The sequence below is a fragment of the Marmota marmota genome, unplaced genomic scaffold (assembly GCF_001458135.2).
Source record: "Marmota marmota marmota unplaced genomic scaffold, marMar, whole genome shotgun sequence".
Lineage (NCBI taxonomy): Eukaryota > Metazoa > Chordata > Mammalia > Rodentia > Sciuridae > Marmota > Marmota marmota.
In genome coordinates this window covers 54,904,317-54,918,905 of record NW_025999968.1, presented here as the reverse complement: position 1 = coordinate 54,918,905, position 14,589 = coordinate 54,904,317, and the positions used below count along the sequence as shown (strand labels likewise).

General features: G+C 42.1%; 1 protein-coding gene across 4 annotated transcripts in view; it reads left to right on the top strand.

Moving 5' to 3' along the window:
- The window catches only part of Runx1 (RUNX family transcription factor 1), a 225,902-nt gene that overhangs the window by 131,006 nt on the left and 80,307 nt on the right, over nucleotides 1-14,589 (top strand). For 2 of the 4 annotated variants that reach the window (XM_048803631.1, XM_048803630.1), the window contains exons 3-5: nucleotides 928-966; nucleotides 5,892-6,145; nucleotides 12,011-12,167. In XM_048803631.1, the coding sequence (XP_048659588.1) occupies nucleotides 928-966; nucleotides 5,892-6,145; nucleotides 12,011-12,167 (450 nt within the window). The remainder of the gene's footprint in view (nucleotides 1-927; nucleotides 967-5,891; nucleotides 6,146-12,010; nucleotides 12,168-14,589) is intronic. The other 2 variants (XM_048803632.1, XM_015478733.2) reach the window with 1 other exon arrangement.

Genomic DNA, 14,589 nt, shown 5'->3' with positions numbered 1-14,589 from the left:
AGTAAGTACTTTCTTTTTTTTTTTTTTAATTGGTTGTTCAAAACATTACAAAGCTCTTGACATATCATATTTCATACATTAGATTCAAGTGGGTTATGAACTCCCATTTTTACCCCAAATACAGATTGCAGAATCACATCGGTTACACATCCACATTTTTACATAATGCCATATTAGTAACTGTTGTATTCTTTCTATTTGGAAATTATCGTATGACAATTATTTACAATAATAATTGATATCACCTGTTATTTCAAGAATAGTTTCAATGTAAACAAACTTCCTTTCTAGATAAAGAAAGAGAAGGAAAACAAGAAAGGGAGAATATTTCTAAAACATCTTGTCATTGGAAGTAAATGATTATAATATCTATCTACCAGCTTACTCCTTTTAGAAGACAGATTCTAAATTGTTTATTTTCATTGCTTTAAAGGATGCTATTTTTTTTTATTTAGCCTCTGCTTGGTTACAGATTTTAAAGTGTTCTTACATTCAGTTAGAATTTGGTTTTAATTTCACCTTGAATTCTGATTCATTTCTATACCTTCCTGGTGTATTTTTTTATCTTTATTATTAAATCATATAAAGAGCTTAAAGGGAAAAGGTCTAAAACACACATTCAGTATTAGCAGGCAATGGGATGAATGACACATAAAATCATGTGCCTATGACAGTTTATTTTTTATTTGTTGATATGCTGTTTTTAGTTTTGTGCCAAATATGCTGGATATATTTGGACAATGGTGTGAAAAACCTCCAGTACTAAAAAGTATGAGAAGCCATGAACTAACAACAACAAAAAATAATTCAGTAGAAATTGTTTTTAAACGTGCTGTTATTATATTTAAATTAAATTTCATTAACTGTCAGTTGGTTGCAAGTATATTCATATGACTATTTTTATTTTCCTACTTTCTATTATTTCAGAATGCGTACATGGAATGAATCCTTCTAGAGATGTTCACGGTATGTTAAATTTTAAATGATATTTTTTATAAAAAGGCATATTCACCTATGCATATACATGATTTTATGTTTATATATGAAACATTATATAATTTTAACAAATAATTAAAGCTTTTTTTGCTGATCCCATTATACTTAAAAGCAGTTCTCTGTATTGCAGATGTCATACCATATAAAATATTTCAATAAAACCTTAAATGCTACCTTCAGTTCTATGGCATTTACCACTTGTACATTCTGCTGTTATTAAATGACTATACGACTCTCTGAAAAATAAAGCTTAGCTTCTATCTCCTATAACCCAGTTTATTACTTCTGTTATAGCTGTGGTAATGCAAAATTTTATAAGGGTAAAATGTTTACTAAGCACCCCTAAATTTACAAAAGATTAATTTAAAATATTCTCAGTTTGCTACTTGTGAGGTACACAAGTGATTTATGAAGTTAAAGTGAGATAATCACACATTAACCACAGCATTCCAGGGACTTCTTCACACAGGGGAAGGATACAGTGTAAGAAAAAGAAATCTCATCCCCCCAGTAATTAAATTTCAAAAGTGAAATAACCTCAAAGTCACTTCTGGGGGAAAAAAAAGCTTGATTGAATTTCAATATTCAAAACTGAACAGTGAGAAAAGCAGGTTTTGTGGACATATATGTTACCATTTGTCAGAATAGTTCCTTATCCCTGTGACATTATTTCCAACTGCAGCAATTTGGTCCAGAACCAATACAGGATACATTCTCTAATTTAAAAAAGAAGAAGAAGAAGAAAAGAATAAAAATAGGAATAGAAACAATTCTTTCAGAAATAGTACATTTTTTAAGAAATCTAATCTTGGAAATATCACAATGATTTTAAGAGAATTGTTGAGATTCCAATCCCACTTTTAAACTCATTTTATCTTGGAAAAGGTTTCGAAAAAGCAAAAATACAAAAACATTCAGATGTTTCCTGAGACCACCTAAAGTCGTGGAAAGAAAATGTCAATGAACTGTTATTGTTCTCCAGTGAAATCGTCGTCTTCCAGATAATCAACTACTTCTTAATTCACTGTGGAAACTTACATTTCATTCCTGTTTGGACATGTTCAAATATCCCCCCTGCAACAAATTCAGAAGAATTTCATATAGCATCCTCCCAATACATCACTGCGTCTCATTTTTTTCATTTATATTAGTAAATTTTTGTATTATTCTGGGTAGCACTGGGATTGAGCTTGGTAATGTTTCCTTTCTCTCTTGGAGATACAAAGGAAAGGAAATTCTATATTGTCGTTGAAATGAGCGCTCTCGGTGGAAAGGAATTCCTCATTTTCTACTCGGTGTTACAGTACTTTTTAAACTCGGTAAAAAGCCCTTCGACTAAAGGATCCCAGGTATCCATTAGTGGAGCCCCAAGCTGCCCCGCTGGTCATTCATTTTAGTTCCTCTATAAGGAAGGGGCGGTGTTTTTTTTTTTTTTTTTGTCTGTTTCTAGTTTTTTTTCAAGTGTGCACTGCGCGGCGCATTCACAAGCCGCACAGGTCCGAGGAAGCCCACAAGTCAGGCGGCCCGATCTAGAAGCTTTCGTTGCTATTATTTCCTCTGGCTCGGAACTTAGGGTTTATGGGTTGAAACTCAGTTGAGCAGCACCCAGGGAACTGCCCTAGAAAGTTAAGCTAGGTGCTGTAACTTACTTTCCTTGTGAAAGGGAACTTGGCTTTCCCCGCGGACACCCAGCCAAGGTCCCCACCCGCAGTCCCTCGCGAGGTTTAGGGTTTTAGGCAAAGGGCCAAGTCCAGAGGAGCCTCCTTTGACCTCTGGGAGGCAGATTACTCCTGAATCAGCTCCTTACGTGGAATCACAGCCCACTTTTGTCTCTGCCACACTCTTGCTCATCCTTGTCCCTCGGGTTCCCTGGGGATGCACTTGTCGGTGGCCCCCAGAGCCCTCGGTCGGCTCTTGGGGAGCGCATTTGAGCCGAGCCCAGGAGAACAGGTTCCACTAGCCCCGAACTCGCCTCTAGAGCAGGCAGTGTCTGCGCCGGGTCACCACGAAAGGATGGCCCCAGGCAGGAGAGCTGCAGCGGGAGGCGACAGCAAAGCGAGTGTGTGGCCTCACGCAGCCGAGGCGGAGTGTCAGAGAATGGACATTCGGGCTTTAACAACTGAAATAAGGTTTCTTCAAAAAATCATTTAGAAAGAAGAACGCAGAGCATTTTTCTTCCCGAGACCCCAGACCCAATTAAACAAAGAAAATGTAGTTCGGTGCTGGCAGTGTCCCTGTTTTTCAGGCGCAAAAAAGTTAGGGGATGGCCCACGTTGGGGAGAAATGCAGAAAGCTGGGGTAGGCGAGGCCCGGGACTGGAAGTGCGACTCTACCCAGGCACCAGAGTCACCTGGAGCATCTAGGGTCCCGGGTGAGCCGACAGAGGTGACCAGGCGGAGGGCCTTCGGGAAAACACAGGACTCAGCAGAGTCTGGGCAGCAGGGACCCCGGCCCCGCGGGTTCCCAGCCAGGTCAGCTGAGCCGCTTGCCTAGGGCCGCTGAGGCGAGACGCGGCCGCTCAAGTTGTCTCCGGCGGCCGTTTCTCCCTAAACCCAAGTTCTTACGAGGGCGACCCGAAGACCGCGAGGCAGAACCGCAGAGCTCCCGCCGTCGGGGCGCTCTGGGTGCACTGCGCTGCTGCCCGGAGCCCCGGGCGTCGAGCGAGGGCCGCTGCTGCCCCCTGGCGTCCGCCCCGAGCCAGAGACCCGCCGCGCCTCGCGAAGGCCNTGGGCGGCTTCCCAGAGCTGGGACCGGCCCCGGAGCCTCGCGGCGGCAGCTGTGTTTCCAAGGCACGCCAGGCGCCTCCCTGTAGCTGGTGCCTAGGCCTCTCCTGGCGCAGCTCACGGGCTGGGTCCTTATTTCTCCTTCTGGGTCTCCGGACTGTGGCCGCCTGTGGCACCGCTGCGCGCTGCAAAACCCGGCGAACCGCACTGCAACCAAGCGCGTTGCTGCAGTGCTGGGGTCAGCACCCGGGAGGGACCCCCAGCGAGGGTGTGCGTGTGTACGCGTCGCCTCGCGTGGGTGCGGGGAGCGCGGGGGTGGCCTCGGCAGCCGCCACGAACTCCCCGCCGAGCCTGCGTACAGTAGCGCGCCGCGCCGGGGGCGCGCGGGCCAATTCCAGGAGCAGGCGGCAGTGAGCCGCGCCCTGGCTGATACCGGAAAGGCCTGTGATTGGCCGCCGGCCGCCCCTATGCAAACGAGCTGAGGGAATGGAATTCCTCGGGCCGGGCTTACAGTAAAAGCACGTTCATTTCCAGGCACTCTCATTCATAGAGCCAGCGGGCGCGGGCGGGACGGGCGCCCCGCGGCCGGACCCAGCCAGGGCACCACGCAGCCCGGCCCTGCGCCGGCAGGCATCTCTAACCCGGGCTCCTGGGGACGCCACAAGAAAGTCAACCTTTGCTGCTTTTCCTTGACCTGCGTTGGACCTTTTTAATTTTTCTTTTTCTTTTTCCCCTCCTTCTTTCTTACTTTTCAATGAACTGGCTTCTTGGCTGGATTGTTTATACTTCTTTCCTGGCTGTGAACTTTTCCCCGATTGTTTCTTTTGACAACTGCGGGAGAAAGTGCGCTGCGGTTCCCGGCTAACCGTGAAGTTGCGTGTGCTTGGCAGTGTGCGTGGGAGTGTGTGCGCGCGTGTGTAACTCGAGCCGACTGCTCTGTTTCGATCTGCGCCGCAGAGCCTCGTCTCAAGGCCCGCTCCACCTGCTGCGGTTACGCGGCGCTCCTGGGTATTTGTGCGTCGGAGGAACTAACCCGCCGGCGCTGGGGCGACATTGGAGGAAGATCATCTCGCTACTGCCCAAGTCTGGGCTGACTCACCGAGCCGATGTAGACAGTGGCTGGCTTCTGAAGGGTGCGTGTCTGCGTGTGTGTGATTCGGCTGCAGCTCAACTCCCACCAAACCACAGGATCAGCCACAAACTTAACCAACATCCCCAAACCCAAGTTCTCAGATCTGGAGAGCTGTACCCCGAGTATCATCGACTTGGACTTTTTTTTTTTTTTTAAAGTTTAGCTAGAATTTTTTGAAAAGCTGAATTTTCCGCACTGAGTATTTTGCCAGAATTTATTGAGAGAACATGACAAGTAATTCTAGCCCAGCCCTCTTCCAACTACTGAAGCTGATTTTCAAGGCTACTTAAAAAAAAAAAAAAAATCTGCAGCGGACTTTAATGGATTTCTGTTGTGTTTAAATTCTCTACAGATTGTACTGTAAATATTTTATGAAGTAGCATATGTATATATTTATATATAAGTTCACATACATTAGCACAACTTTTGGAAGTCACAGCTCTTGCTTTTGAGGACTGAAGCCAGTTTTTCATGATAAAGGGGGCACCCTGTATGGAAGACACTCCTGTATTTTGTGTTCTGATGGGACTTTAGACAAAACTCACCTGCTTAAAAAAAAAAAAAAAAAATACTGACAGGCGATTAACTACTGGAACTTTCAAACCATGTATTTGCTGGTCGTTTTGCTCTCCGCATAAATATTTTAGAGAGTGCGGGAATTTTGCCTCCGGAAACATTTTTAATAGCCAAAGATTGAACTTAAACTCTCAAGGCAAGACTCAGAAGAAGATAGGCTCCCTTTGCAATTTGACTTTGGATTCTGGTTGCCCACTTTTTAATGGACTAAGCGGCCGGTTGCTAGGAGTCCTGCCTGGGTCTGAGGCCGGTCGGTCGGCGTAACTAGAACTTTCCCCATCCTGAACTGTTGGTAACTTCGTCTCCCCTCCTCCCTAGCCCTCCCGCAGTAATAAAGGCCTCTGAACTTGTATGTTGGTCTCTTGGGAGCTGCTTGCTGAAGATCCGCGCCCTTGTCGCCGTCCGGTAGGAGCTGTTTGCAGGGTCCTTACTCAATCGGCTTGTTGTGATGCGTATCCCCGTAGATGCCAGCACGAGCCGCCGCTTCACGCCGCCTTCCACCGCGCTGAGCCCGGGCAAGATGAGCGAGGCGCTGCCGCTGGGCGCCCCCGACGCCGGCGCCGCCCTGGCCGGCAAGCTGAGGAGCGGCGACCGCAGCATGGTGGAGGTGCTAGCCGACCACCCGGGCGAGCTGGTGCGCACCGACAGCCCCAACTTCCTCTGTTCTGTGCTGCCCACGCACTGGCGCTGCAACAAGACCCTGCCCATCGCTTTCAAGGTACTTAGCCTGGAGTGGGTGACGGGAGGACCAGTACAGGTCGGCTGATGCCCGGGGCGACCCGGGAGGCAGCGACCAGGCAGGCGGGGCCGGGTTCTAGAAAGCAGACGGCGCTACCCACCGCTGCCCCTGGTCCTTTTATCTGCGCTGGGGATGCGGGATGCTGCGTTGCCGTGGCGACCCTTGGAAGGGACCCGCCTCAACCCGCCAGAGCGGCATCCAGGGAGAGCTGAAAAATCAGGATGCCCTTAGGAAATTCACTGAGGGCCAGCCGGGACCTCCCTAGCAAGGGCCTTACCTTTGATACAAAGTAGGAAAAGTTATAACCTAGCAAGGGACAAGCCCTTATGCTTTCATACGACTCTCCCCACCTCTGGCTCAACACTCAAAACATTTTGTCTGTCTCAGATGAAGGCATCAGGAAATAAAATAGAGATACTTTTATACTTTCCGGTTGTAAAAACAAACCACCCAGGAAAACTGTCAGGGATTTTCCCCTCCTTTTAAAAACCGCCCTATAGGAATTAGCATGTACAAAGTCCACAGCAGGCACAGCTAAGTTTGCAAAAGTTTTCCGAAGAGTTTTTCGAGCCTCTAGTCTACTCCTGCCCAAAGCGGCAAGTAGCAAATCCTGTTTCTTTTCCTGGAACCCTCCAGACGTTATCATTGCTCACCTAGATTAAGCCCCAGGCAGCAAAAGGTGTCTTTTGAGAGCCGGGAGGTCCAATCCGACAGTTTTTCTGTTAGTGGAGGGCACAGGGTAGACCTGGCAACTTCAGCAGAGCAGCTCAAAAGGTCTGGGTTCACTTTTCACCCCTGATCTTGCCCTAGCTTTGAGCTGCCTTTAAAAGCCTTGGCCTTCAACTAGGATATATAAACAACCTCAGGCGTTTTTAAACAACCACCCTACTACCCTGGCAGCCAGCAGAAGGAATTTAATTTCTGCGGTGGGGATTCTGTCTTTGGTGGGTTTTAAAAAGTGCAGCTTTTTAGTACAATCAGTGTGGTCATTTCCTGTTCATTTAAAGAGCTAAATAAGGCAGGTGATTCAACCAGTAAAGATTGGCTACTCATAAAATATTATATGTATTTTTTAAATAATTGTTCCTTATAAGGGGAAGATTAATGTAATATAAGCTTTTTATAGGTCCAGATCTTAGACAGATTTTGATCTAATTACAATGAATAGTGTTCACTTAGAAAAAAAAGTTCTTCATTTTTAAAGTTTACACACTTTCCAAAGTTAGATTGTGATTTAAAAAAAAAAATAACACAATTTGCAGTTGCCTCCTTTTCTACTCGGTTTTTTGAAAGCTTTTTTTTTTTTTTTTTTTGTAGGGTGGGGAAAGGAATGAGAATAAGGGGAGAAGCCAGCGGACTCTTCCTTCCCTTCCTCTGATTATTTAGATTTGGGTTGGGGGGCATTTCAATTTCAAATCATTCTAATCCCCTTACATGTGCTGGCAGATCTCTTAGCTCACTGTCTAAGGGTGACAGGGCTGGGTCCTGGGGTCACTGTCAGGCAAGAGCAGTGAGAAGACAGGCTGATAATCAACTGAAGGGGCCATTTAAGGCTGGTCCCCTGACACACCAGCCCACGAAGGGATTTGTGGCTTCCCTTGGAAAGAAATCAGGGTCTCTTCTGAACTCTGTGCTGCCTCTGAGCCCACACCCCAATATAGCAAGACACTGAATGCTTAATAAAAAGGAGTTAGGCCAATGCAAAATCTTCAGCCACCACATGAAAGTCTTCTTCGAAAAGAATGAAAAGTCATACAAGTTGCTTTTATGAGCCATAAAATTCCTTCTAGCAGAAATTGCAATAACTATATATAAATTTCCTTTTAAAAATGACTTTAGACAATTCACTGTAAGAAAAAAAAAAAGTCTTAATTTTCTTTACTGTGCCTGTAGGCTACTGTAGGGTCAAGGTATATAGCTCCTTCAAAAAGTCCCAGTGGGTCTCTCAAGAACATTTGGGAGAAAGAAAAGGATAGCAAAGAAAGACCACTTGATTAATATCTGTCACCAAGTCCCGAAAAGAGAGGCTCCTTCTTCAAGGAGACTTGCTCACTACATAATTGAAAGAGTAGACAGAATTTTCAGTGCAGGAGTAAACCTAAAGAGTAAGAATAAAAGCAGGCGAAACTTCAACCCCGCCTGCATCCTGGCTTGATTTACTGTGGGTCCCGGCTGCACCCTGTACATACCTACCCACCAAACACCTCCTAAGCTGTTTCTCAAAAAAGTATTCCTTTAAAATTTCATTTAAGTGAACCTCAATCTCTTTAGAAAGCTAATCCTTAGAGATTTTAATATTTTCCCTATGATATAGAAGAGAAAATGTGAAACAATTATAAAGTTGGATAATATCGATGAAAAGAGCATTTAAGTGCCTCTTTAGGAGTCTTCTGAAATTCTATGTGTAAATCCTCTGCCTTAATCTTGAGAACTCATGAGAGATTTGAAATTGTTAATTTTCTTTAAAATTGTCCTAATTATGTGTCCTGGCCTCCCAACCTGTTCTCCACCCCCTTCCTCCCATAGCAGACCTTTATTTTTGCACAGATGAGGTACATATTTTTACCACTGAGAAAATCTTAAATTTGCTACGTGTTGCCCAGTATTTACAGAAGCAGCCTACAGAGCTGTTTGGATGGCTTAGGATAGATTTTGCAATGCTATAATATTACAGTTTGTTTAGGCCCTGGTACACCAAAGTCCAAAGACATAAACATGCCTTCAACAGGGAAGTTTGGAGACCTTGGATGCTGATGGTGATAGGCTTTCTGTAAAAAAGGAAAAAAGGAATGTTTCTGGCTCCAAGATCACCGTCCCTAGCTATGCATTAAATGTCATCTCGGCTGAATTCTGTGTTCCACTCCATAGCCTTCTTTGAAACACTGGAAGATTAAGAGATTTGAAGTAAATGAATTGTAACTGTAATTTCAACCTCATTAGAATTGGTTGAAAATGACAGTTTGAACTGAGTCGTAAAGAGCAGTGTTGGGAGGTCCATACAGTGCAGAGGAGAGTTGATATTTTGCCCAACTTCCTGATACTTTAGAAACAGAGAAGTAAAACAAAATATGAGATGTCTTTGGCCAGCAAGTCCCTTCTTGTCTGTTTGGTCTGTGTTAAAATGTCAATGTTTGTGTTCCCTTACCTATTGTTTATAGCTTTTCATTCCAGTTGCTTCTTTTTTTCTGTTTGAAATGAGATATTTCTTCATTCTCTTCACATTGCCTATCAGTGACAAAAAAAAACTGGATCAAATTAGCTGACATATTACTTTTACATTTAAAAATTTTTAAACTAGCCTGAGTATGCTTGTTCATTGGATGAGATATATTATTAATGACATTACCCTGGAAAACAACTCCCCCTGCCAATCCGGCAGAGATCAGGAAAAGGCCAAGTAAATGATCTCTGAGCACCCCAAAATCTTGGATTCCCACTACATTTTAGAAAATGGGAGTGGTGAAAGTTGCATTTCTATTTTTTTTTCATTCTTGTACTCCAACATCACAACCTTTTCTTATCTAGCCACCATGATAATTTCATGTTGTATTGTTTCTACTTGGTGACCACCTCCTGAGTGTGCCAGCTCTCTAATTGAACAGATGAGAGGCACAGGTAGAGGACCAGAGAAACAGCCCAGAGATTCAGAATGCATTTGGGTGGTTATAAAACAAGATTTATTCATCTTAATCTCTTTACCGATTTGGGCCCGACCATGAATTATTCAGTTTGAAAGCCATGTCGTGGACCAATACCCTGCACACTTACTGCATGTTGAATCAAAATAGAAAAGCCTGGGTCACCACAGGGAGGTGAGGATGAGGAAGTCAAAATCAGTGTGGAAGGAGAGCATTTCAACACTGTGAGCTAAGTTCACAGAGGGAAGTGAAAATAGGGGAAAAAAGAGGAAAAAAAAATAAGAAACTAAAAAGAGCAGAATAAAGCAAGCATATTTTGTAGGAGTGGAAGAAAAGGTAAAAATAATTCATTGATCAAGGAGATTTATCTCAATAATGTCTTTTGAAACAAAAGAAAATTGTCGTATTAGGGTTCTTAATTAAATGGCAACAAACACACTTATAATGGGAACTAAATACCTAATTAGAGATTGCTTGGAGAATAAATACCAGTGTTTTAAAATCTCCTTGATGGAAAACATGTCTAACAATTGAAATGAAAGGATTAAAAACAAAGATAAGAGGCCCAGATCTTGTTTGACAGTGTAAATTGGGTGAAATAGATGAGGAAGATACTTACCTAGTGCCTTGGGAGTAGGTTGTCCTGGTGAGGTCTTAGGATCCAGAGCTTTTTGCCTTTCAGAGTAACGGGCTCATTTTCTGCTACGCTCCTTAGAACCTAGGCGCTGAAGTAGCCACTGTGAATAAAAACAGCACATGGTCATCTGAAGGACACAGTGAAGGGGCCATGACTAAGCTCACAATGAGGATGGGAATGCTGAGAAATGTGACTTTGGTGTCAGACAAAGGAAACTCTGGCAGCCTTATTCAGATACAGAGAGAGGACTTGAAATTCCCACCAAAAAATGATGTAACAATTATGAGGTAGAAATTGGGAGATGAAAAACAGGGGGAAGAATTTTAACAGTAGACTAAGGAATCCTTGATTGTTAGCAGTTGGAAAACCACCAGAAAACAATTATACCATTGGAATGAATAACACAAATGTCATTCCTGATTGAGAAAGATTACTGATCTTCACCGAGAAGATCAGAAATGATAGGAACAAGTCCAACTTGGGGCATTTGGATTTGAAATTCTATGATCACGTTGAAAATTTTTTGAAACAATAGAAATAAAGCCAATAATTAATGTCTAGACCAAGAAAACTGTTTCTAGCAGGGTCACACAATGGCCAAGAAATGGATACCATGGCATAAAACATCTTCAGGCCATGCTCTTCAGAGCAGTTTACCTTGAGTTACTCCTGTTTCATTCCCTGAGTTTCAAAATACTTATCTATTGGTTTTTTTCAGTAGTCCTGATAATAAACCATATTTTTCATTACATTAAAGGAATTCGTGGTTAAGATGAGCTCAGTTTGGATAAAACCTCAGTCATCTATCAGGACATAATTAACACATCTTTGGGACTCACAGATATAAAAATGCAAACCAGTTTCACCCTGGATTTGAGAATTGCCAAAGTGGGAGGACCTTTTCTCTGAGGTCTGCCAGTTTTGTAACTAGTAATAATCAAAGGTTACCTATCTGATTTCCCCACTCCCCTTGCCTGACAGGATTCACTGCTAGTGAAATTTTGATATAATCAAACCCAGTAGAGGGACCAAAGATGAAATGCAAAGGGACAGTTTACGTCATTCAAGAATCATTAGCAAAGGTTGAATTTAGTTTTAGTAAAAAAAAGTTTAAGTACTTGAAGTCCAGGCTCAGTTAGGCCCATCAGTGGAGGTCTGAGCACATAGAAGATGAGTTAGGTTCTAAACTCACAAACACAGACATTCTGTTTCTCAGATATGTGGAATTAAGGGGATAATTGTATTCATGAGATGGCATAGCTTTTCAAAGTCCTTGCCATTGTTAGTCATTCCAGCTGGGCAATATGACCTTAGGTACCTTCATGAGGTGAATTTAGTAAGAGTTTCAGCAGGGAAAAAATTATATTTACTTATACATAATGCAATTAGAATAAATCTTCCCATTATTAACTGTTTCCTTGTGTTGCTTAAGTTATGATTATGTTCCTCTGCAAACTAGAAGGTATCATTTAACACACATTTTATTTTAGAACAATTGCTTCACAGATGATATATAAGTGTATGTATGACATTCCTGATGCCTGTGTTTGTCCCTTGACTGGTGTCTAGGTGGTGGCTCTAGGGGATGTTCCAGATGGCACCCTGGTCACGGTAATGGCTGGCAATGATGAAAACTACTCGGCTGAGCTTAGAAATGCAACCGCGGCCATGAAGAACCAAGTGGCAAGATTCAATGACCTCAGGTTTGTCGGTCGGAGTGGAAGAGGTATGTATCTGTCAAAATTGAATTTGCAACACAAAATATTATGTGGTGACCAATTTAGATTTCAAAACTTCCAGCAGTTATTGTGATGGTCTTTATTATATTGTTATGTCGAAGTTTTTTGAAAATATTTATTTAAAATTCAATGTTTTAAACAGAATCTAACTTTATGTTACTGTTTTCTGTTGCTAAATTGGTTTAAGACTGATATGGAACATGCAAAACAAATTGTGAATTTCAACAAAACCCCTCAAAGTTTTACTAAACTTTACTAAAATGTGAAAATATAAAATTTACCAAATGGAAACAGATTATATGGTGGGGGTTCTTTGGTAATCAAGTAATGTAAGCCTTGAATTTATGATTCATGTGCAATCTGTGACAATTGGCAGGATTTCTAGTGACCTCTTTGAATAGTTTCAAGGGATTCTTAGTGAAAGGCTATGGAAGCATAGTTTGAGGCAGGCTTACCTCTTTAGGGTAAAATAGGAAGAAATCATGTCAGTATTACTGAGGGCAATATGCCCTTCCTATTACATTTGTTTTGAATGCTTTGTAAAGATTTGGGGAGAGGAATTGGCCCACTTAACATTTTAGGTACTAATGACATTAGAAACCAGAAAATCCAAAGAAATTGTTGCATTAGTTCAGCTATATGGGTAATTTTGCTTTTCTTTCTCTTTAACACTGTATCAAAGTATTAAAGCAGGAAGAGGAATCTTGGCTCATTGTAATCATCTCAAGTTTCCAATTATTTTCAAGTATTGTCTTTTCTCTGCATTGTAAAAACCTAAGCCACATTTTATACACGGGAACAAGCACCAAAAGTTTAATTGAAAGAAGCAGGATAATTCGTTTTGAAAATCTTATTTCTGTAATATACTACTGAATAATCTTAGGAATAAAAGTTTTTTCAAGTTTAATAAAAGAGACACGATAAATACCTAGTAACAATAGTCCTTGTATTGGAAAAAAGAAAAAATGAAAAGATCAACTGCAGGAGTAGTCATTATTCTTTATAAAGGCACTCAAAAATATTAGAAAATCTGCATTCTTAAAGAGTTGGATTAGTGGAACAGGGGAAAGGGGCAGACAAGTATTGGATTTTGGGACTGGTTTTTTTTGTTGTTGTTGTTTGTTTGTTTTTTGCTACCCTTGCTGTCCGGATCATTTTCATAATAGAATCATAGCTGGAGAAAATGAAAAACTTAGAACATGATTGAAAATATATGCTCACAGTAGTAACTATGTTAATAATAGGATAATGCAGAGAAAATCATATCCACTTATTGAAAGTACGAGTGATGCTATAAGGTATAAAAGCACAAGTCATTAAATGGGTTCACTTGTTATATTAAAAGTCCCTGCCTTTCAGCAAATGGAATTTGCATTATGATTCAGAGATGTGTGTTTAGAAATCATCTTGAAGGCCCCGGATGAGTCGCTAGCAGAATGGGTGAGAAGCCAATAAAAGCCGGGTCCACCTGCCTGGCTAACAGTCTTAGTCCAGTTATTGTGGATGTCTACTTTCCAAAATTGATAGCTGAGTATAGTATCATTTGGTTGCTTTTCCAGAGAAAGGATTATTTTCATAATATGCGTCTGTGTGGGGCTGTGTGTCAGATTTTGATTCTAAAAGTTTTCAAAGCTACTTAACGACCCACGCCAGTGACATTTTCCCATAAGGAGTTCAATAGTGGCTTTCTGGCAACGTGCAGTAAATCGGTGATTGTAGAGAAGGAGTTTTGAAAGCAGCGTGCTTATTTTTCTGGTAGTGAGGGCTGATTTCTTATCCCTTGTTGGCCATTTCTGTTTTGAGTGGGTGACTAATAGGTGCTTGCGTTGACTTGGGTAACAGTGAACTGTTTCCCCAAGGCGTGGATTGTTTGCGCTCGGCTGCCTGATTTGTGCCAGTGTGCCCTTGAGTTTGCATAAACCCCCCAGAGTGACATAGCTGCAGCCGAGGCTGGGCTGTCTTCTCATACCCTGGAATGAAAAACTTAACTCAATGCCATAAATGGCAATATGTGTTTTGCACAGACTCTCCTTCCCATGAATGATAATAAGTAATCAAAAATACAGGAACACTAATTGAACATTTGACCTGATTATGTCTAGCGTGTGTAATATTGGTCTTAAGTGATTTTGGGGGGACAAAGGGGTTATCAATGCATAATACAAATGAGTTATCAAGAGGCCCAATTTGACTTGGTCTCACAATTTTACTCCATAGTTGTAAAGTGTAATTTGATTTTGTTCTTTCTAGTGTAAGTGTCAACATCAGAGCCTGCCAGGCTTTCTTCTTCTTCCCCCCCTCCTCCCCCTCCTCTTCTTTTTTGCTTTTATTTATTTATTTATTTTTTCTTTGCAATTTGCTTCTCATTAGGAGGAGAGCAGATGATTCTCACTAATTTTGACAATTAGT